Source organism: Denticeps clupeoides, chromosome 3 (assembly GCF_900700375.1).
Source record: "Denticeps clupeoides chromosome 3, fDenClu1.1, whole genome shotgun sequence".
Taxonomy (NCBI): Eukaryota; Metazoa; Chordata; class Actinopteri; order Clupeiformes; family Denticipitidae; genus Denticeps; species Denticeps clupeoides.
Window position 1 is genome coordinate 10,996,853 of NC_041709.1, and position 24,678 is coordinate 11,021,530.

At 44.5% G+C, this 24,678-nt stretch overlaps 1 protein-coding gene and 1 long non-coding RNA gene across 5 annotated transcripts in view; one reads left to right on the top strand and one right to left on the bottom strand.

Moving 5' to 3' along the window:
- Positions 1-16,881, bottom strand: part of fibcd1b (fibrinogen C domain containing 1b) — a 76,554-nt gene extending 59,673 nt beyond the window's left edge. For 2 of the 4 annotated variants that reach the window (XM_028973324.1, XM_028973320.1), the window contains exon 1: positions 16,119-16,881. In XM_028973324.1, coding sequence (XP_028829157.1) covers positions 16,119-16,190 — 72 coding nt within the window. In that variant the 5' untranslated portion in view covers positions 16,191-16,881. The remainder of the gene's footprint in view (positions 1-16,118) is intronic. The other 2 variants (XM_028973322.1, XM_028973321.1) reach the window with 2 other exon arrangements.
- Positions 15,145-19,128, top strand: LOC114786312 (uncharacterized). Its single transcript, XR_003749192.1, has 2 exons — positions 15,145-15,316; positions 17,196-19,128. It is a non-coding gene; the product is annotated as an uncharacterized LOC114786312 (long non-coding RNA).
- Positions 19,129-24,678: the final 5,550 nt, after the last annotated feature.

The following is a 24,678-nucleotide window of genomic DNA, read 5'->3' on the forward strand; positions in this document are numbered from 1 at the left end:
ACTCTCTGGTGCACCCTGACTGCTTTGACCATATTTTCTGTCTGTCCTCTTTATCACCTTACCATCAGGAACAGGCTCACATTTGCCCCTGCACTCAGGCTCAATGCCAGCTGATTCTTCTCCTCCAGGCAAGCCACTTCCCAGATGAGGAACCTCTAGTAGCTTTCATTACAAACCATACGACAGGTCAAACCCAGGATTGGGCAACAGCACTGCTGGAGGATCCCCTCTGGGGTTAGGGGTGGCCATACAATAGAGGTGTTTCTACATTGTCACGTGATGTTTTCAAATACAAGAGTTTTGTACAAGTCTTGTACACCTGTGTGGACGATTTGATTTGCTACAATGGCCGTGCTCACCTACAAGTCCATGCCAGAGAAATGCCTGGTTCAAATGTCCATATGGTCAGGTGAGCATGGACTGAACACAGACCGTTTTGTCTGCTCATTAGAGACTAAATGCTTTCAGACTACTGCGCTCACCGTGAAGCTCAGAACAAGAACTATGCAGGATTTTCTAAAATCCCAGTAAGATAATGTCACATTGTTGATCTCTGGACACTCAGAGACTGTTAGGATCAGCTTTTCCTCCTTTGTGTGTGTGTGTGTGTGTGTGTGTGTTTCGAAGTGGCAGAAAGAACACTAGACTGCTTTGAATCTATTGATCATGCGAAAATACGTCACTGTGCACAGCGGTCAAAGTTCAACAAATTTCAATGTTGAATGGTATGAGAACAAGGCTGATGAGTGCAGCTCCACACAGCATGAAACTCATCACCCAGAGTGGCACTGTACCAAGCACTGCTTTGTATAATCGATGCATTAATTTCAACACGCCTACCATACTATGCATGTTTCATGCAGATTCCAGCCAACAGGTGGCTTCAGAGAAGCTCATGGTCCTGGAACAGGCCACATGCATCCTCACTGGCCCCACTCTCACACCCATCTCAATGTCCCAGAGACTACCAAAGCATCACTGTTAGAGGCGCCACCATAGAACTCTCAGCCACCAGCTCTGACCAGCCCTGATTTCTCCCTCGCGTACTGTGACCTGGCCAAGGTCTTCAGCAAGGACCAAGCCACCACGCTGGCCCCGCCATATGATTGCACCTTAGACTCCTTTCCTGGAGCTGAACCGCATGACTTTGTGTCACACACATGCAAGATGAGGAAACAGAGATGAAGAGCGAGTGTTGGAGGAAATGAAAAACCCAGTTCTGTGAACGTGAGTCAGATGTAGCTGCCACAGCCACAGATGGCATTAACAAACACAGAGGAGAGGAAGAAACAGGGTTGGACAGAAAGAAACAACGAGGTATGAATCAGTCTTACTGGATTTCTAGGGGAGCTGAGTCGAGGCTGGTTACAGATCTGTAAATTCCAAACAATGACAGAGCACCGACCAAAGGTGTGCAGCCAATTACATATATGATCAGATCACTAGTTTCAATGTTCCTGGAGCACGTGAGTGGCATTGAGTGCTGGTGACGGTGTGCTGACGGTACACTGTGATGAAGCGGCTAGGAATCCAGGACCGCTCCTCGGGCCCATAGCCGGCCCAGTGGACAAGGTACTGAACTCCATGACCCTGGCGACCTGAATCCAGTATACATTCTGTGATCATCAGCCGTGAGGGCGATCCAGCCCAGTCTGGATGCGTGACAACGGATTGAAGTGGTGAAGGCAGCATCCTGGAGGGCCATGGAGCAGTGGTGGTGTGGCTTCCAGGTCCTGGAGGGTTGTGGAGCACTGGTGGTGTCGTACTGCAAATGGCAGTAGATCCGCAGCGTGAGTTGAACCAGGGTGTTGAAGCTTCATGGTTCACCATCTCGCTGCAGATCCGAGGAGCCAGACCTTGGTCCGGTGGGAGTGGGGATCCATTGGGACTTGGCAGCCAGGGTCCAGAAATTCACTGAGAATTTGCTGACTGACGAGGAGCCCTGGCGCAGATGGTACAGTGGAGAGGAGACTTCTTTAACACCTTCCGTAGGAGTGAAGGTGTCCTTCAATCATCTACAAAGGTCTGGTAAGCGTGCCTTAAGCCTGTCCCTGCCCCTGCCGATTCCCCATTAGCCATGGTAACATGTTTCCATGGATTTTGTCAATGATCTTCCCCCATCCGCTGGACCAACACTGACCAACATATGGTCCTTTGGGAGGTGGTTCAATTTCACAGGCCCCCAGAGGGCCTCCTCTCCAAACGCAGACCTCAGTTCGTAGCCTGTTTTTTAGCAGTTTTGGTAGCAAATGGGTGTGTTTGTTAGTCTTACATCCGGCTACTACCCCCAATCGAACAGGCAAACGTAGCGGATAAACCCGGGAATTGGAGAAATACTTGTGTTAATGCTCAACCCAGCTTTCTATCTGGTTTTGGTGGCCATACTATGCTGGTTAGCCCAGTTTTCTACACTTCTTTGCTTTGTAAAACATGCATTTAACACAATTTAATGCACACAGTTTGCATTGACCATGCTGCATTTGTGCTACTTATTGTTGCAGAGCCAGCAGTATTTATTCATACAGACTATATTATGTAGCCAAGCCACCGCCATCCACGCCATGTTGCTTCTGTTTTGGGGTTACATTGAAGTTCCCGTGCCCCATATGTGTGTCCCCAATATGCAGTATAAATGAGTAACTACCTCTTTGTAACAAGACTTTTTCAAGCCTAAACCTGAAACTTCCCCCTCCACACACACACACACAAACACACACACAATAAGACTGCTGCATTTGAGATTTATTTGATATTTTTTGTTTGGCACTGTACTGTAAGTGCAAGTATTGTAGCAAGTAGGCATTCATCTGGTTGTATTTTTTTTTGTGTTTGTCTTTTCCCTCTTTGGAGCTAACACAGGCTAAGATTGCCACTGATATCGGGTGTTAAGTGCCCAGTGTTAGTGGGAGCCCAGAGAGGCTCCTGAAGAGAAGACCTGCCCTGCCCTCACAGCTCCGTGGCATCCACGACCAGGGATCAGAGTCAGTGTTCGGGACACACAGGATTTAGAGGTTTGGAGGAAATGGAGCCCTTCATGTTAGCTATTAATCCCATGCCTATCAAGCATAACCACTATCCTGCCATTTTCTATAAAAAACAATTAATTAAACTAAAGATCTGTCATGAATCACTAAGCAGCAAATCCTTGTCTTCAAACCAGTTCCAAGTTGCCATCTGGCTTTAACAATGTCTCACATCTTCCTGCACTTTAAATTAAATTTAATTAAAGAGAAATGCAACATTTGCATTCAAAAATTAGACGTAATTATGGCCAGATTGTGTTGTCTTAATTACACCTCGTTTAGCACTGTAAAATAAGTGCTCGACCTCAAGGTTGTCAGTTTGAATCCTAGTCTCGGCTTGGTGTGTGTGGAGTTTGCATGATCTCCCTGAGTTGATGTGGGTTTCCACAAGGTTCTCCTGTTTCCTCCTGCTGTTCAAAGGCATGCAGACTAGGCATGACACTAAATTAGCCATAGATACGAATGGGTAGTTTTTTTTGTGCCTTGGCAGGGTTGGTTCCCTGCCCTGCACCCAATGTCATGGGATGGGGTCTGGAGGCCGCAACCCTGATCAGGAAGATTCAGAGATGGAAAAAAAGCATGGGTAAGTCATAATATTCAGTAATGTCACATTCATCAGTTTACCCATTTGGATATACTGATCATCTTTGAGAGTGGCCTGGTCATGTCCACAGTCTAGAGATGCCTAAGGCAGGTCATGGCTTCTGGAGCCCATTCCCAAATATTGAACACAGTATGGGGATTCACACATTTGTGTTTAGAGAAATAAAAACATCTATTTGCTATTTATCTGTATCTTGGAGAAATAAACTACATAGACATTTTGTGTTTGCGGCATTATTTTTGACACCTAGAAGACAAACACATAAAAAAAGTTTAAAATTGGAAATGGTAACCTGTAGTGATGATTCACCAACCCTAGTTGCATATTCTAGAGAATTTAAACCAACTCCTGTCAATACTCCACATGAGACAACGAGGGCATGTGTAGGTATGTAGTTTCTCAAAGTTTCAAAGTTATCTTCAAGGTATGGCTAACCAACAAGTAGTGCTTATACAAAAAAGCATTTAGCAAGCAAATCCACAAAAATCAGGAACAGATTATCCTCAAACAATAAAACTGACTGCTTGAAGTGCTCATTATGGCATATCTCTGAATGGGTAACTGTGGAAACCTTTGTTTGTGTGAGCTCGCAAGCTGCGTGAGCCGTGTTGCATTAGTGTAGCTAAATAAAGCTGGCCCACCTGGTGATGATGCCTCCACTGCCTTCAACGAGCATTTACCGCGGTAATTAGCACTGAAAAGAAAAACGGCAGCAATGAAGAGGTGCTCGTTCTCATTCTACAATATTTTCCCTCGCGCAGGAGGGCTGAATTATCACCCACTTCTCATAAACTGATCCTCATCCACCACGTTCCGTTAATTCAGCACGGAAAACATGAAAAACATACCCACACCCGCTCTCTCATCGGGACTCTTTTCCTCCTACTCCCACTTCTCCTTTTATCTATGTATTTCTTGATTGCTGCTCATCAGGTATGAGTTATATGTTAGTGGTCTCTCTAATGAAGGCACTAACAGGCTTTTTTCTGAGCAAAGAGATGTTTGCTCTGTTACATACCAGCATTTTCCATCTCAGGTGTTTCCAAATTTCAGTTTTTTCCATTCAATCTCCTTGAAAATATGAATGATATGATTATATACACACACACACACATACACACACACTCAAATGAAAAAAAAAGATGAATACGAAAATATCTCTTATTAACATGGCACAAGTAAATGTGCATGTCTGCAATGTAAAGAAAAAGGGAAAAGAAATTTAGAACGGATTTGAACAAAGTGACAGCAATATCTACAAATAGCAGAGGATGGTGGGTGTCTGTAATATGATATTACATCAAGCTTTCATGATGGGCTTTGATGAGGTTAGGTAACCAGTGACTAACCCAGCTACTCGCTCTAGTTCAAAAAAGCCGCCTGCGAGAACACAATTTTACAAAGGCACGTTCGGCAGGCTCTTTGCAATTCCGACCCAAGGCCACAGGATGAACACATCCTTTGAATGACCAGTCCCCGTGTCAGTGCTGTCAATACCTCCATTGAAATGGGGGGAGACAGAGAGAGCAGACATGCACTCACCCAGAGCCCACGTTAATAAATAAAGAAGGCCATCCATGCTTCAAACATTCTCAAGATTTAAAAAAAAAAATCACTTCATCCCCTCGCCCTTTCCTTCTACAAACGTGCGCCATTCAAACTGATTCAATTACTTTGCCACTGATTAGAAACACAAAATGTACACAGAAAGGACGTATACGAGAGTGAGATGCAGACTCGTCATTAGTGATGGAAATGAAGACTTCAGAGGTAATAATTAGGTTTTGGTGAACATGTTAATTTAAGCCAGAGTACCAGAGGGCCCATGAAGTCTCTCCATGGTGACGGGTGACACTGTCATTTAATTGGTCTTTGGGACGACTAAGTGGCTTGTCCAGGGCTATCCACAAACAAGGTGAACGCCACGTATAACCTCTGTGCTTTCATGCAACGTGAGTGCTTTTTCAGAATTACATTTTACAGAATCTAATTTTTCAGAATTTGTGAAAGTGTTCTAAACCCTTTCCTGCTTTTTCCTTGCCTTCGCTGACAGGCCATGGGGTGAAATCTCTTGACACTGCTTTCCTGAGCAGTGTGGGTGAGAAGTGGCATTTGACGAGATAAAAGGCCTTTTGGTCTTTTGGGGTCTCTCTGCCACACAAACACAGAAACATAAAAATCCCTGCATGGTTGTTAGGGTTAGAGAAATATTTTATCTTTCTGTCTACCTGTTTTATTTTGTGACTTGTAAAACAGTATGAAATCAGACGGCGTGGCAGGATGATTATTCACTGAGATCGGCTTCAGATGGTGGCCTTTAGTCTGACTGAAAGCCGTAATGCCCTTTGGGTGCAATTCATAACAAGATGTCAATCGTGTGATTCAAATACTCATTTGGAGTATTATTAATGACACAATCTTCTCAGTTTCATGTTTTCAGTGTTGATTCATTATCATTTTAGGTCAAGTAAAATTCAAGGTGAACGATCAACATGTCCTCCTTTGGTAATTATTCTATTCATTTTAACAAACTTTCAATGAAAGGAAGACTATTTTTAACAAAATAATCATTAGCATCTCTTCTACTCTGCTGTACTAAATAGCCACAGGCCTTGTTTTACCCGTGTGTCCACCCACTGCGTTCACATTAACAGATCAGCGGTAAGTACACAACAAGCCCTCCCCAACAGCTCTGCACCAGGGAGTGTCACTTCGTATGAAGTCACGCTCACAGCTGCATCGAGCACTCCTGTTAGGAACAATTATATTAATAATTGTGTCTCTCCATCGGGAAACATAAAGCCTCATCAATAACAAAAAAGCATAACCAGACGCAATAAGAAAATAAACCAAATAGACGAAGGACATAGTTCATTCCATATTTCCATTGACTTCACAAAGATGTTTAATCTGCTGACATTTACCCTTTTTTGAGACGTACAGAAGGTAGGGTATGAACATTGGAGTGAGGGCAGCACCAGGGCAGCGAGAACCCTGAACTCTGTGGACTACAAGCTATGGGTGGCTTATTAAGTGGACAGACAGAGTAGCCTGATGGGCATTGCAGCAAAAGCTTTCAATGCCCACCAGTAAATGTACCTTCACAGAAGGCAGTTCACGCATTCGGATAATTACCTCCTCATATTCAGTACAGAAACAATGTACTGTCTACCCCGCACCTTAACCCTGAAACATCGCTGGAATCCACAAACAGCTCCTCTTTAATATTCAGCAACTACACTCTATTAACTATATTGAACACATACATGAAGATTGCACTCACATACAATAAATAAGATGTAGTTTTTGACATTGTGCATGGATTTGTGCATGGGTGTTCCTGAAATTCAGTTAAGCAGAACGTCTAAAGATGAACGTCAGATAAAACTTATAATGACTCGAGGTGCTACAAGAAGACTGTGCGTTTCTCTGGTCGAGCCTTGCATTATTTCACAATTGCAGGAAGAAAAAGAAATGGTCCCCACGTCCCAATTAGGCCACCATCGACTGCGCTTATGTGGGGGACATTATATTTAGTCTGACAGAAACACAATGAAGTTTCAAAATGTTTTGGCACCCTGTCTGCCTTCACCAGGTTTCTGCGCTACACAAATAACATTTCGTTAATACTTTGTTAACATTTCATCCGGAACTAATACTAATGAGTCCGGCTATAACTAATTTTAGACCTCCTGTGTAGCTTGTCAGCATGATTGATTTATTATTATATTTCTCAAAACCCAATTTTTCCTGCTGAGACTGAATGTAGTTATTTTAAGTTAAACAATGGCACCCTGGCAGGGCTTTTTCATTTACTGTGCAGAGCTAGGCAATTGGAGAATTAGCTGGAAAAATGGCTATAATATACTTCCCATGTAATATACTGTCTTTAGGACTAAAGCAAAAGAAAAAACGTTTGGAACCAGTTTGAAACCACAATACCATGTTTTTTAAGACAAAAAAAGCAGACACTGATGAAAATGCCAGGGGTTAGACAGGTCAGTGGTCGCCATAGTAATAGAATTGCAATTGAACATCTTTAGCCCTATTAACACAGAGGTGACGTCAGGTCCCAGCAGGTCATGTGCAAAAGGGTCATGTTGATTTAAGACGTAAGGAGAAAGCAGCTTTTCTTGCCAGATTTATCGTCGTTTGTTTGAGGCACATGCATGTAAAACTAAAGCAAATGAGAATTAGGCATCTATGGGGACGTTTTGTCACATTCTTTACAATCCGTGTGCATTGTAAGTGAATCCAGTGCGATTAATACAGTGATTAACTCTCTGTGTAGGAACAAGGAACAAATCTTTGTAACAAAGGATGCGGGGGGGTGGGGGGTTACAAGTGCAAATGGAAGATAAAAGATAAAAGACAAGCCTCGTGGTGGTCCTAAAGGACTATATGGGACAATCTAATAGCTCTATATACAATCCATGAAATGTAATATAAGCTTGTGGGGGACCAGCAAATTGCTTCACTTTTCATTGTGTAGTCTGGTTCTTGGACTTGATAAAAGGAGGAACAAGACACACGAGATTCTCAGCAAGTACTTTGAAACCCAGACTTGTGTTTGAAGAAGCACTGCGAGGAGCTGAACGGGACAGTTCCACAATGCCCTCAGAAAAACGAACCAACCGGGAGACAACTGAGACAAAGGGAGTCTAAATCCTTCACGTTACTAGGATGAGAAGATCAAATGAATCTTGTTGGGCTGCTGTGGAATACCAATTTACAAGCTGGGTCTGATGCCATGCGGACATGACGTTCTAGAAGGTGCAACCTTTGACTGCCTCCTTAAGAATGCCAAATATTGAAAAAGCATTTTCTTGGATACGGCAATGTAACCTTCCTTGATACGCTCTCATATAAAGTGGAAAGGAGGCTGTAATTTGCCAGTTCAATTTTTGCACACTTGAGGGCTGTAAGTTGCCAGGCTCACCTTGTGAAGCTGGCAGGACATGAAGGTGTAGTGGGGCTCAGGGAAATGTGTGGTTTTGTTCCACGTTAGAGCAGTCATGCTGTTTTTTTGTTGATAAAGGAATGGGCCTGAAGTGCTGGTTCCGGGTTCAGAGGGTTTTCATAGTCAGCAGTGAGTTTGAGAAACAAACACGGTTCTACAGACCAAGCAGACATGCGGGTTTATGAGGTCAAAGAGCAAGCTGGGACGCAAGACAGACCTATGGCCCCTCATTCTGACGTTCACATGTTTACCAAGCAACCACAGGAAAAGTGTGGCTCACTTTCCATGACAAAGACCTCAGAAAGACTTCACAGGGGTTAAGACAGTAAATTGGAGCTAGAGGAAGTTCTTGGGGAAATGAGATTCTCTGATATATAGGGATCTCTTACGTACACTGGCATAAAAGTTGGGTGCACCAAATTTTTGATGGCACCACAGTTAATAGCGCCGTTTTACAGATTCACTTTTCCTCCATTTTAAATCGCAATATTGATGTGTAGATGATTAAATACCAATCTGGTTAACAGGAAGTTCTTTAATCGAAGCACAGTTGTTCAGGAAAGCTTGAAGTGAAATGAAAAGAGAATTTAAAATAAAAGTACTATAAGGGCTTGAACTTGATTGTGATCTCGGCATGATGAGCTGTTTGCTGCTGCCTGTTGCTGAAAGGCAGCGGGGAGAGGGAACACTGGGCCAGAACATTTATCACTGCATGTAATGTGTTTTATAGATGCTTTTCCAGCGTTTAATTTCTATCACTTTACTCGGCTCGGACTCCGGCGGTCAGCTGATGCATTTTGAGTGGCACTTAAATCAAAGCAGGGTCAGTGAAATGGACAAAAGCAAAGTCTGAGGTGTAGAAAAAAAAAAAAAAACTTTTGATCATGAAAAATTACATTAAATATGTATAAATGACTCGTGCGCGAAACATGTTGGCAGGCAATAATGTCAGGCTTGGGTCTGTGTGGATAACAGAGGTGGGCCCCGCCCCTCACAATCTTAAGGTTGGTATAGAATACGACACGGACCTAATACGCGTTTCTTGCGTGAACCACATTGAGTAGCCTGTTTGCTGGCACCTAGACAAGGCATCCACTGAATAGTCAGCCGTGTACATACGAAACCGTACTCCTCTCCACTTTGTATTTTTCTGGCAATGCCTCACCATTATTTGTTCGTGCCCCTGACCCTAAACCGGAACATGGCAGCTGCAAACGAAAAAATGCAGTGCGCTACAGGCTGTATCGCACATTCATTTTTCATCAGGCAGACATTTGACGGCTGTCTCCGTGACCGCTCTGTCACCTCAAGGTCAGTCGTGGCACAGGCCATGTAAACATAGCCCCGGCATGGTATCCACACACACTCCGAGCCACTCTGGTCGGTCTGCTGCTAATGCGGCCTGGGAACGTGGGACAAGGGTAAAACCCTGTTCTGTCTCCTGTCCTCCCGTTTTTTCATGCATTTTGTGGCGAGTCAGTATATTTTTCCCCGTCTCTGATTGATTGTCCGTGTTGGCAAATCGCTGGCTCCGTTCCATTTTACAAAGACGGTGCCTTCCACAAACCCACGGGAGAGCGCCAGCACATCCTAAAATATCCGCTAACGTTGGCCCCCCTGAAACACATGTGGTTGCAAAATCATGTCCGTGCAAACCGCACCCTATATAGCTCTCTATACACACACACACACACGCACACACACACACACACTGTTTCTCTCAACTAATTTACTTTCCCCAACTATCCATTCTCTTGTATGGCAGTTTATCCCCTCCTGCAGCTCAATTCAGATGGGGGACAATTTAGCATCTATTTTTCTTTTCTTCTTTTTTTGTCTGATTTGACATTTTCATGATTCAGGGCAAGATTGTGAACTAACCCTTTAAACTGTTCAATCAGTCAAAGCCCCCGCCCCTGCTTTCCATCTCCATTCCAGGTCTGCCTCTCACCCTCCAGCTCCCTTCCGCCCCTCCTCCTCTCAGCCGTGTGATGCTGAGGAATCATTCTCCCCTTCTTCCATGGCCAGATTGGCCTTTCATGCCACGTAAATTATTTATCTGCAGGAAATCGTGGCTAATATATATATGCCACAAGTTTTAAGAGAGCACATGGTATAAGCGCCTGCCCTACATCGAACCATCTTTTATCACCTCTCCTACTAGCGCTTACAAATTCTTACAGTGGAAATTTAATCTACTATGTTAAAGCAAATTATAGGATGAAGTGGTAGCAAAACTGCTCCCTTTTTTGAGGGAGTGAGATACCAGATTTGATCTATATGCAGACAGTTCATTTAATTCAAATGATATCAAATGATGTGCCTCTGTTTTACAATAAAGAAAGAAAAAATGTATCTCCAAATGCTGCCTTTTGCAAAATTGAGCAGAAAATGGTACTAGAGACCACGAATGAAGGGAGGAGGAAAGGGTCTCTCCCTCCCTCTCTCTCTCTCGCCCTCTCTTTTCCTCCCTCTCTGTCTCTGGTCCTCTTGCTGGTAGATGAAACCTGTGCGTTGTTTATAACTGATTCATTCATTTTGCAGTTTTAATTAATTCTTTCATTAATAGCTCTATGGTGAGAACAGTTTGCTGTCGTTCTCAATCAAGTGACTATCAGAGAACCACACTTGTGCTTTGCATGCAGCACACTGATTGTGTTAATGTGTGAACTCCAACAATTAATTACATACTGTGCATTTGCAATGATTCATTAACTAAGGCCAAAATAAGGGGGGAAATGTTTATTTATATATTTAACTATTCAAGGACAATTATGTTTAGTTGGAAAGAGTCATTTAGCAATTCTGTTCTAGTAATGCTAACAAACTGCAGTGTTCCATGCATCACACAGTGCTAATCATCTCCAAAATGATTGCTCCGTCTGCATTTGACTCTGAATATCTTTATGTAATGACTGACGTGACACACAAGGACAGAGAGACACGAAACACACAAGAGTAATATAACGTAAAATAAAATATTTCTAATATGCCCATTTCGTCTACATTGTCTAAAATACGTGTGGTTTGTACCCGCCTTCCAACTATTGGGTAGCCAAATCAATATCGTTTGTACCTGTTTCACCAAGGTAAAATACATAGATGTGCTGATGCAATGTGCGAATGTTCCTCGACTTGTTTCTGTCTGATGAATGACTAAAGTATCCAGCATTACAGAGCACCATGACATCCCACTCTTACTGTCATTTTTACTAGTCTGTACACACACAACCTGTCCACATGCACACTTCAACGCAGTTTAGAGTTGAGTAAGAGGGTCTCTGATGGATCTTTAAAGGCCAGCTCCCTGTACTAATTACCCCAGCATAAGTGATCAGCCAATTACAGGTGTTGAAGGAAAAAGCATCTTTGATAGTAACCGATGCAACACAGTGTGACCACATTAACACAGATTTTACTTTTACACACCTTCCCTGCAATCCCTGGATTGTCTGTGGTCTGACATGAACAACCCAGGGTGCCAGTGCTGACAACTGCTCTTTAGTGGGGCAGTGGTGGCCTAGCAGTTAAGGAAGCGGCCCCGTCATCCGAAGGTTGCCGGTTCGAATCCCAATCCGCCAAGGTGCCACTGAGGTGCCACTGAGCAAAGCACTGTCCCCACACACTGCTCCCCGGGCGCCTGTCATGGCTGCCCAGTGCTCGCCAAGGGCAATGGGGTAAAAGCAGAGGACACGTTTCATTGTGTGCACCACGTGCTGTGCTGCAGTGTCTCACATTGACAATCACTTCACTTTATCACAGATGGGTTCCCCCTTCTGAGCCTTAGTTCCTGTCAAGGGTTCTTCCAAATTTTTCTCAGGGAGATTTTCCTTGCCACTGTCACCTTTGGCTTGCTCTCTAGGGGGGTCTTTCTAAGTTTAAGGTGCTTTGTGCCAATTTATATTGTGCTACACAAATAACAAATTTATTGATTGATTGATTGATGATTATAATGCCTGCTCAGATGTGTGAGCTGCGCGTGGCAAAGATCTGACCTGGCAGTTGCCAGTCATGTCCCTCTCTGCTGTGTGGAATCCTTATCCTTACAATAAGAGTAGCCTAACCAATGGTCTCAGTCACTCTTTATGTATATTTAGAACAATCTATATATATTTTGAGGCAACATTTAATTAATGGATTACATTACTGGACGGGACTATTAGTAAAACCCAGCTCAAGCCTAAGCGGAAACCAATGAACCCTCTTAAAGAGAATTCTGAGATCAGATAGTACCTGGAGTTGTAAGGCAATTAGCCAAATTAGTCTGTCAAAAGCAGAACATTGCGAGAGCTACGGCTCCACCCCCACTGAACTCCTTAACCCATTCACTTATTCTCTGTAGTTTCAGTTTTAATAAAATGTAATGAATGAATAATATAGCAGAGCTGATGGTGATGATTCATGGAGCATTAAACTGAATTCATCCAAAAAATCTAAAGGAATAAAAAAAGGTATTTAAAAGCAATCTAAAAGTGCTAACACTCAAGCAGTCATGCCCATACATGCCAGTGCTCCACCATCTGCAAGGCCGATGGTTCAGGTCACTTATTGGTTGGAATATGCATATTTGGAATATTGGACTGCATGGAAGAAAAAAACAAAAAGCCAAAGGCTTTCATGCATTCTGAACAATAACAACACATCCGAATCAAATAAATAATTCATCCATTTGCAGGCCAGTTTCAACCCTTGTTGCTCAGCCTTTATTTCGTGCTTTATTTTTTACCCAATTACCGCCTCTGGATCAGCACTTTCCAGGTTTCGCAACGATAATTAGCTCTGTGCTTCCCAGCCACACACATGGTCCCCCACCTGTCAAACTCCATTTCTATGCGAAGAGACGGGAACTCACGAGCCCTTCCATGTTAATGAAATGACTTACAACGGGACTCCATGCGAAAACCATTAACCGGCGTGAACAGTTGATCGGATTACCGGCGTACATTTTTCACGTCGGGTTAAGACGGAGATACCAGGTGTTATCTGGGTAATTACATTGGAATTGATTAATAGAGACGCTCCTTTGCAACTGGCCTCTTTTAGAAGGGCACCGTCACGAAAACATTTAGCGGAAAATCCAACAAATGTTCTGTGTAGATGCAAATCAAGCCACGCTTATTGGCAAAGTTGGGTTATCCAGACCTGCTAACCCAATACAGGCTGGTGTTCAGCAGCCAGCAGAATTCAATAAACGGTGACTAAATGTGGAGTACCACCAAGGGATAATGGCGGCTAAAAGTACATTTAAGGAGACCCAGCAAACAATCGCTCACCCCCCCGTAGGCCTCATCCGAAAGGTTTTACACATGCAGCCAGTCATTGGTCTACTGAAACAACCATTTTTTTGCCACCTGAAAGTCAGTAAAGTGCAGCGTAAAAGTAAAACTCCTTGCGGTCGTTGAGCTTCTGATGTAATTGGCATCATTACCTGAAGTCACACCTGCCACCAAGGACACACTTTCAGCGTAATTAACACCGCTAAACGGTTCAAGCTTACCCATTATTGTAAGTGAGTGACGTGATTCGTCATATGTGATACACAGCAGCACAGCACACGGTGCACACAGTGAAATTTGTCCTCCGCATTTAACCCATCACCCTTGGTGAGCAGTGGGCAGCCATGACAGGCGCCCAGGGAGCAGCGTGTGGGGACGGTGCTTTTGCTCAGTGGCACCTGAGTGGCACCTTGGCGGACCGGGATTCGAACCGGCAACCATTCAGATTACAGGGCCGCTTCCTTAACCGCTAGGTCACCACTGCCCCTTGTCATGGTGGTCCCGTATGGCAGCAGCCAGCAAAGTCAAACAAATTTCTGGTGTGAGTTTTGTAAGACTGATATCACAATTTAATGCAGTGAATTATTGGAATATTCTAAATTCATTTTAAAGTTAAGGTGGGCAGAAATAGTGTGTGTGTGTGTGTGTGTGTGTGTGTGTGTGTGTGTGTGTGTGTGTGTGTGTGTGTGTGTGTCAGATAACAATTAATCAACATCTCGCAATGTGACAGGGTCACAAGACTGCTGACCCTACGCTCTGATATCCTGTGGCTGCCGATTAACCCTCCCCGTGCTTCTCCTCGTTCACGCCGTTGTTAACAAACGGAGGAGAATGGGAATAAAAACAGGGAGCTGTAAGCGTGTGTATATGTGTGTGTGTGTGTGTGCAGTGGGAGTGGACACCAGACGAGCGGCCATCGGGGAAATCAGAGGTCTGATGAAGCAGGCAGTCTCTGCTCCTGAAGGCTGTAGGTTCATTAACTAGACAAGGTTACCCACGGTTCAAGCCACAACCAGATCATAGCACAACTCACATATAAACACACACACACACACTCAGCCAGCATCGTGCTCCCAAGGGTAAATCCCGCAACCGCATCATACACACACAGACACACAAAAGCAGGGGCGTTTCAACAGCTGCTGCTGCTTAAGAATGGAGGCCAGTCCTTAGCTGGGACAGAAACGTCTCTCTTAATCTCTTGCTGAGTGTGTCTGTGTCATGTGACGCATGAACGGTGCCACCAACGGTGCCAACGACCAGAGATCCGCTCCAAATATAAGAACCATCTACCCGCTTAACAACAGTGTCATCATCTCACGGCTGTACGTCATTGGACATTTAAATTGTGGCGTTGACCGTGCGTTCCCGATGCTCTCCCCAGGGTGCCGGGGGAACTGCAGGTAGCTCCGGCGTCCAACACAGATGTGAGAAGAACAGCTACGGTGTGCAGGTAAATATGAAGGGTTGCTCCCACGGGTGCGTCGTCTCTCGGTTCAAAACCTGACTGACAGCAACCAGCGGTGCTCCGCCGAACGACAGCAGCGGTAGAAAGTGGGGAACTTCTGCTGGTCCCCCATGGGGGGCAAAAAGGGCTTTTTGGTTTTTTGTTTTTTTCTTGTCACAAACATCTTTAAGCCATAGATGTAAACAGCATATGTGTGTGAGTGAAAGTGAAGTGACTTTCATTGTGAAACACTGCAGCACAGCGCACGGTGCACACAATCACCCTTAGCTAGCAGTGTGCAGGCACACCAGTGGCAGCTTGGCGGCTCGGGGTTCGAACCGGCAACCTTCTGATTTGTATACCCAAATTGATTTATAGAATATTCTTCTTTTTTTTTTTTTATTACTTGACACCTCCCTCTGCCCTCTGTGGACGGTCGGTCCCACTCTGTCGCCTCGCCCTCCCGTCAGGCGACCTGGCCACCGGGACAGTGGGTGCGAACGGCGAAAAGGTTCGAAATGTAAAAAAAAAAAAAAAAAAAAACGCAGAGAGCAGCGCGACAGAAATGACCCGAGGTTTGTACGTGACAGAAACGCAAAAATGCCGCCAAGCTGCGCGGCGTTTCATTCAAAGCCAAAGCGACACGTTTGTGGCATTCGCGCCACCGTTCGCAGCATGTCGTTCTGATCGACGTGATTTATTAAAGATAAAAAATAAAAAAACCGGCGTCACTGGCAACCCGACACACTCGCATCCCGCCAAGAAGTCGAATACATTCCGAAACCGACCCGATCGGCGGGGCTCGTACCTGGTTCTTGTGGCGCGGTCCATCCTCGAGTTCCGACGAGCTGTTCATGGCTCCCCATCGGCCATCGACCATCCCACGGCAAGAACCAAAAGCAGGCGGCCGCTGCGGGGAGAAGTGTCCCGTTTCGTGGGTTTGATTCGATTTGGTTTTCGCGCGGAGTTACTCCACAGATAACGGGAAGGTGGTCGCCGGCGCGAACGAGGGATGGAGGGATGGAGGGAGGGAGGGAGGGAGGCGGATTCTGGTTCTTCTGGACCACAGCGGCTCTGCTCAACTAGAAGCACCGCGCGGCCACCCGAGTGGGGAAATATGCGAAAAGGGGAGAAAATGGAAACTTTTTCTTCAGGGACGTGTAGCCCTCCCCGGGACCCCCGCTGGGATCCCCGTTTTTAAAGCGCGGGTCCTCGGAGCCTCGAACGCTAAACTGCGACCGCAAGCGAAATTGCACTGGAATAAAAAGAAAAAGGACAAAAAGCATCAGTCGACTGATTAAAAAAAAAAAAAATTATAATGATAAGAGCGAATGTAATCCAACCGGAGGCAAGAAAACACACGTTCGCCCTTGAGGACGTCGAATCCGTCACGGACCGAAGAAAATCTCGGTCTTTGCTTTTAAAAGAGAGAAAGAAAGAAAAGTTGTGTCGAATTCCTCCGAGTCGCGGAGTGGAGGAGGAGGAGGAGGAGGAGGAGGAGGAGAGGAGCGCCGCAGTTCTCCGCGGTCTCTGGGTCTCCGTCTCCCGCCCCAGTTTACCGGCGCGGATGTCGGTGTTGGAGGGTTAATACCGGAGTGGGGGGGGCACCGGGCTCCCAACCGGACTCTCTCTCTCTCTCTCTCTCTCTCTCTCTCTCTCCCCCTCCCTCTCTCGACTAGGTGCAGAAATGGCTTCTCGGGCGCATTTCATTCAAAATCGACCCACTGCTTATAATCGCTTATAATAAATTTGCCGATATTTTAAATGTTTTTTTTTTATTTTTTATTTTTTTAATAAATGCCATGGCTTTAGCATTCTGGAGTTTTTCCCCTTCTGTCATCAATAATCGCAGAAAAATGCTTGTGTTCCTCTTTTTTCTTTCTAGACGAATCTTTGCTCTGAAAAAAAAAAATGAAACAGGTTTACGCAATTGTCTTGACCACGGAGGGCTTCTTGAAATCCCACGTAAGTATTCAATCAACAAATCGATCCATAAGCAAGCAACTAACGGTTTGGGGTGTCACCGTGAGTGGGGTGTCTCCCCTTCCCTGTTGCCCCGGGGGCCTAGAGCAGGCGAGGGAGGCCAGACGTGGCCCAGTCAGGGGGTTCCCTATTGTCTGTGGTGTAGAGAAAATAGGACAGGGCGGGTGAAGGCTCCTCGAATCTCCTACCTGCAACGCACCGAGAAAGCGAACAGCGGGACCTGCTGCTCACTGCAGCTGTACCGAGTGACTCCGTAATGCACACACACACACACACACACACACACACTTAAACACAATATGCAGTGTGCACAAACACAGCGACCCACAGAATCGCTATAATGTGGAAGAGAGACTTGAGAAAGAGCAGAGAAGGGGGGCTTTTCTGAGGATTCTCTTCACAGACTACGTTTCAGTCAGACTGCCGATGTCAAAATGTTCCGGATTACAGTCGGCTGCAGCTGAAAGGGGAAGGCGAGGGAGGTATATGGGAAAAAAAGAGAAAGAGAAGAGTCTCCTGTTGGAAGGGAAAGTAGTTCATCCCTTCACAGGAAATGTGTGTGTGTGTGTGTGTGTGTGCGTGGAGTGTTTTTCATTTCATTGGCGGTGTTTTGAGGTTTCACGCTCTGCCAAGCATCAGGACAGAAGCAGAAATCTGTGAAAAGCCGGCCTGACTGCGGTGCCCTTCCTCAAATGCCAGGGCTGCAATTTGTAAAACGATTGTGTGTTTAAAAAAAAAAAGAGAGAGAGAAGGCAGGGGAGGGAGGAAAGCAATATAGAAACATGGTATTTGAGGAAACGACAGCAAGCACATTAACCGGCCCTGAGAAACGACAACAGGGCACGAGTATCATACAGTAAGACATTAATTGTTCAAATTAGTGGTCATTATTATAATATTATAATATTGTAAGAGGCTGTGCATTGTTCACAGCGGTGGTAGAGTGGATGCAACTGCCATCGATTTCGTTGGAATTCTGTATTAAGTGTTTAATGTAGCTTTGGCTGATAGGTTTCTGTAGTTAGTGTTTTATGTTGCTTATTCTGACAGGTCGCTAAGCAACAGTGATCTGTTGATGAACCTGACTGCTGGGCAGAAAAAATGATGTGTGACAATATTTTAAGTAAATATGCTAAATGACATCATTGTTTTGCACTGTGCTGTTATTAGTTTTTAGAGCAACCCCATTCGAACCTAGAAGCAGTGGTGGTGCAGAAGGCAAGTTTCACAGATTTCAATTTAAAAGCAGGTCCTAATATCCCATATAAGAATACAACACCACGAACATAGTGCATAGTGCCAATCTGAAAATAGTGCCCTAAGCAAGGGGCTTGTTCGAAAGTGTAAGGTCAAAAGCGTATTCAGGAAGAGATAACAGAAAAAAGAGCCGCTTTATAGTTCATTGTATCTTTAGAAACAACCCCTTTTATTGGCTGATGGCATCTACAGTTAGCAGACACTGGCACAACAACCATGTGTGTGTGTGTGAGTGTGTTTCTTTTGGTCACTTGCCAGAGCTCACAAGCTTTGCCCCACAGCTCAGCTGCTCTTTAACAGCACCACCACTCGATGCAACAGCTTCATTACTACAGCCACTGCACTTATCTGCAGTTCAATCTCACGATACCCCCCCCACGTGCATGCGCCCAGACCCTGAGACAGTTACACCACTTCACTTGCTCTCCAGGCAGCTGGAGTGGACTTGCCATCTTTCTCTGGGACAGGTCCCGTGGGTTCATCTATCATGTAGAAACCACTGTAGTGCAGGTCACGGAGCAAAAGAGACTGAAGCGTACGTCCTCGTTTACCTGAAAGAATTAATATGAACCAAATGAGACAGAATGGTAGGGTGGTAGTAGCCTAGTGGGTATCACACTCGCCTATGAACCAGAAGACCCAGATTCAAATCCCACTCACTACCATTGTGTCCCTGAGCAAGACACTTAACCCTAAGTTGCTCCAGGGGGGACTGTCCCTGTACCTACTGATTGTAAGTCGCTCTGGATAAGGGCGTCTGATAAATGCTGTAAATGAATGGGAGTCTGACCCCAACTGTGGGCAGGCTTGACTTACTGCCTAGTATGCAAACAAAGCTTTGGCTTTGAGAGTCCTGGGAGCAAATGGACGTCTAGCAACAACGTAATCAAAAAATCTGGCGCCCCCACTACTCAAACAATGGATGCCAAAAAATCAATAGAGGGCACTGGGATACAGAGAAGCTGCAGCGATGAGTCCACAGCTATTAATATATAATGATGATCTCTCCTCACCCTCTACTCAAAGGGAGGGCAAGAAGTGGACAGAGAGTGAGAGGCAGCCATTTTTTGAAAAAGAGTGACAGAAGGGCCTGCAGGAGAACTGGATTGCTATGGGTCTTTCGTGCGGTGACACCCTGGGAGCATATTCCCCAAGGTTACAGCCACGATGGATGGCTGAGGAGGAAATGGCCCGAGAAAGAGAGACAAAATCAATGGAGGACGCTCATGCTTTCTCAGCCCAGTCCTGTGTGAAGCTCAGCCTGCAGTTCGAGTTCAATAGTGTCGGGTGCATGCACGTTGCCGGTCGCAAAATGATAGCAGCAATAAAAATAATTTCACGTTATTATGAGTGTTAACAATCAGCCAAGGTGTTTGTTATTTATTTCCCTTATGGGGCGCAATATCCTACAACTGTGTTCTTTATCTCTATGAAAGTGTCCAAGGGGACCATCGTCAGGGAGTCCCCTTTGCTTTCCAAATGTCAAATAAATCTACTTCCTAGAGGTGCTTCGTAACATAACCAGGATTCAAATGACTCTGTAATGGACATTCAGTACATAGTCATAGTCATGAGAATATGGCTGACAATAGGGATGTTGTTCTTTCCGTGGTAACTCATATGCCCATTAGCTATTGCTGATCATTTCACAGCAGCACAGGGGAATAGTAACTGTCCAGGAAGTAGAAGTTCTTCTGCTGCCTGGCTGCACACAGCCAGGTTGATTTTGACAATTAGTTCCACATCGTGGCTGAAATGTTGTGCTAATTAGGAAAACCTAATGCTGCGAGGTCCCAGGGTACTTGTTTAAGTCCTGTCTCCTCTTTAGTGCGACTTTTCATCTCTCTAGTTCCACCATTTCTTCTCATTTCTAAAATGATATGGCTATGCACATATTATTGCTTAATTGTAAGTACTTTTTGCAACTTTCCAGAAAGTTATTCCCACACTCTACCTCCCTGATGAGACATGCTTGTCTGTATCCGATAATCAGAAAATTAGAAAGGCTTATACTTCAATTTTGACCCATGTACTTGCATACAACAAATGATGCATTTTCTGCTAGATTCAGTCTAGTGAAAGGTGTTGCCAGTGACCACTCAGTGTGAAGAGTCCAATGTCTGCTGAAAAGTCATGACATTTTGTTACGTTCCTGGACGTATGCTCCCACGTGTTCTGTGTGTCTGGCTGTGTTTTTGTGTCTTGTCGCTTTCAGGTTGACTTCGTGGCAGGAGTTGAAGCCTACCAACTCCACCTACCATCTGCCTATTGGTCACCTCCACCTATATAAAGAGACTTCGGATGGTGTTCGGGGGGTCCCCAGGGTCTGCTAGGCCCTTACTCTTTTGGGAGGTCCCCAGTGTCCACGGGGATCTGCAAATAGTTCTGTTGGGGATCTCCAACGTATAGTCAGAGCAGCTGAGAGAATCATCGGTGTCCCTCTCCCCTCTCTCCAAGACATCTACAGCACACGTCTCACAAAAAAAGCCCTCTGCATAGCAGCCGATCCCACCCACCCAATGCAAACCTTCTTCAGCCTGCTGCCATCAGGGAGGAGACTGCGGAGTCTCCAGGCCAGGACCAGCAGACTGAAGGACAGCTTCACCCATCAGGCTGTCAGGAAACTCAACTCCCTCCTGGCTCTGCCCCCACTCCCCTCTTCTGCCCCACAAACGTTTCTACCTCACACTACTCAGTCAGATTCAAGACTGCTCTGACGCTTTTTACACTTTACAAGCTCTGTTGCACTACATTGTTCACATTGTTTACGTGGTTTGCACTCTCCACCACGTGCCCTTATTTGTATATTTGTGTTTTTATATATTTTGCCTATTTTTATACCCTTGTATTTAATGTTATTGTTGTATTTAATGTTACTGTTTGTATTTAATGTTACTTGTATGCACCATGGGTCTGAGAGTAACGCAATTGTGTTAGGCTGCTTTATGTGCCCTTTTTGTTAACCTTTGTGCGTGTTTGAGTTATCCCCGTTGGACCATCCCTTCCTTTAGGCTGAAATGATGTTGGTTAGCTGTGCTGTTTTATTGTACCTGTTAGCTCACTGTAAATAAAAGCACTGTTTGTATGCTTTGTTTGGTTGTGTGTGTAACAGGTGCTCCTCTCCACACCCTTGTCGCGTTTCTTAGACCCCTAGATTTAGGAACATGACATATCTGCAGATGAGATGCATGGAAACTGAACCCTTTCAGAAATTTGGTTGCTAATTAGAATCAGTGAACTGAAGAGTTGCAGAACAATCAGGTGCATTTTGTTTCATACACTGCTCAAAAAATAAAATGGAACACAAAAACAAGACATCCTAGAGCTGAATAAATGAAAATCTTTACATTGTTGAATTTTTTTGCAACAAAATGACAGAAAAAAACTATTTTGAGAAATTGATCAACCCATGGAGGTCTGGATTTGGAGTCACACTCAAAATGAAAGTGGAAAAACACACTACAGACTGATCCGACTTAAAACAAGTCAAAATGAAGCTCAGTAGTGTGTGTGGCCTCCATGTGCCTGTATGACCTCCCTACAACGCCTGGACCTGCTCCTGATGAGCTGGCAGATGGATCTCCTGGGGGATCTTCTCCCAGACCTGGACTAAAGCCTCCACCAATGGGTGGTAGTAGCCTAGTGGGTAACACACTTGCCTATGAACCAGAAGACCCGGGTTCGAATCCCCCTTACTACCATTGTGTCCCTGAGCAAGACACTTAACCCTAAGTTGCTCCAGGGAGACTGTCCCTGTAACTACTGATTGTAAGTCGCTCTGGATAAGGGCGTCTGATAAATGCTGTAAATGTAAATGTTGTTAGAAGGTGTAGAAGGTGTTATTTTAGGCTTTAGTCTCCCTTTAGTCTCCAACCATGTATGGAGTTGTTTTATTTCTGTTCTGTCTGCATTCCTATGTTTTTTCCGTGACTCACCTGTTCGGGGTCACAATTCTGTGTATAAATAAAGACTGCAAGCTTGGCTTAGGCAGAAATCGGTCAGCACTTCGGTGGGGCCTTATTTCTCCTCGGCCGAGTAAAGAATGGCACATGGTTCTCCTGTCTACTTCTTGCTCTGGCGCTGCACGGTGACTGTTTTCACCCAACAAATGTAAATGTAAACTCCTGGACAGTCTGTGGTGCAACATGGAGCGAGATTTAGTTTCAAAATTCACAAATAAATATCACACCATTCACAAATACACTTCTCACAATAGGTTAGGGATATTGTTATTTACATGAGTGCTTTTCATCTTTGCTCTGAATTTTAATGAAATAAGTAAAAGTTCCCTTTGCTATTACTAATAATGTATGAGAAGAAACACCATTTTCATTAGTTTAATATTTATTACCCCAAAAATAACAGGTATAGCCCCAAATAATAAAAATTGAGTATGTCAGTAGCGAGTGTTTCCACCATTTGCCACAATGACAGTTTGACAGCAATGTCTCATGCTCGTCACTAGCCTCATGATGTTGTTCTGAGGCAATGTGAGACACTCATCACAGGATGGTAGACAACTGCTGCATTGTCCAGGTCACATGGTCTTGCCCACTGCAAACATTCACGGTGGTGTCTTGGTGTCAGTAGTCACCTGCAACGGCCGTCTGGCATTCAAGCCAAAGCAGTGGAGTCGGTTGCGAATGGTTTGTCTGGAAACCCTAGTACCCCTCGCATCTCGTAAACAGGCCTGCAGCTGTGTGGCAGTTGCATAATGATGTCTGAGTGCATATGTCCTTAGCTACTGGTCATCATTGCGGTCTGTCACTCGCGAGGCTCCATTCCAGGGTCTGTCATGAACTCTGCCAGTAGTTCTGTATCTTGATGCAAGTCTGCTGATGACACTTTGACACACAACAAGTTCACAAGCATCTGACTGCCTGCCACCGACCCGAAAACACGCCTCGGCTAGGTGACACTGGTGGTCTGTTAAGTGACGTTGTGTTTGGCTGTTTGAATGATGAATTTGGAATGACTTACTGACAAAACCAGCTTTTTATACCCACAGAGTGTTGAAATTGATGCCACATTGAAAAAGGTTGTTTCTTGGCACCAATATAAGGCACACCTGTACACAATGAGACCATTACATGGAAAAAAATTGGTGTGTCTATCGCTCCAATACAATTGCTTCCCTATCCTAAAGATATCTAAAGTGATACAAACAACATATGAATGACATCCACTAAGTTTGTTATGAATATTTCTTGATTCAGCATAAATGTAATAAGACTCACAAAACATAATTTATGACTTACAAATAAATTTAACACTGTTCACAAATGCATTTCTAAACTAAAAAAAAAATAAATAAAATGTACGTGATATACAAATGTCAGTGCAGTTACATTTATTCACAAACCGATAAACCTGCATTTACAAACCACCGTTTGTATATGCAAACACCCTTACATTTATTTGTGGATTTTTTTAACTTTTCCACTCGATTTACAAATGTGTTTTTTTCAAAAGGTAGCTGTGACGGCTGGGTGCAGCTTGACAGCAGGTCTCCAGTCATGGATGTGTTTGGTTGATTAGGCATACGTGTTTGGAGCCCTGTTTAGTGTGGATACGTTTACGTTAATGGCCCTTGTGCCATTTTCCCTTCCCCCGTCAGCCCGTGGTCATGACAGTAGCCAATCACAGAAACGTATGTTTGACAGTTTAATTTAATGCTCACTAAGGGTGATGGGTTAAATGCAGAGGACAAATTTCACTGTGTGCACCGTGTGCTGTGCTGCTGTGTATCACATGTGACAATCACTTCACTTTGAACGAACTAACTTTTGCGCATTGTTCTGGTCTCTTGGAAGGAATTGCGAAAACACAAGTTTCATAAAATGACTCGGTACAAAAGTCATAAATGTAATGCAAATCTTCTGGTGTTTTGTTGTGGTAGTAACTGCGTTTCTGCTGAGTTTAAATAAAAGTTACCTTGTTTGCGCATGTCAAGATGTGTAGGTCACATCACCACACACAGCCTGGTGTGTGGACACACCCTGGATACAAGAATACGAGCAGAAATTCTCTGAACAGGTTAACAGCAAAATGAAAAGACAGTTCAAGTGCAGCTGTCAACCACCAGACCATTTTATATTGCGCATATTTGCATCTGTAGGGTGACCAGA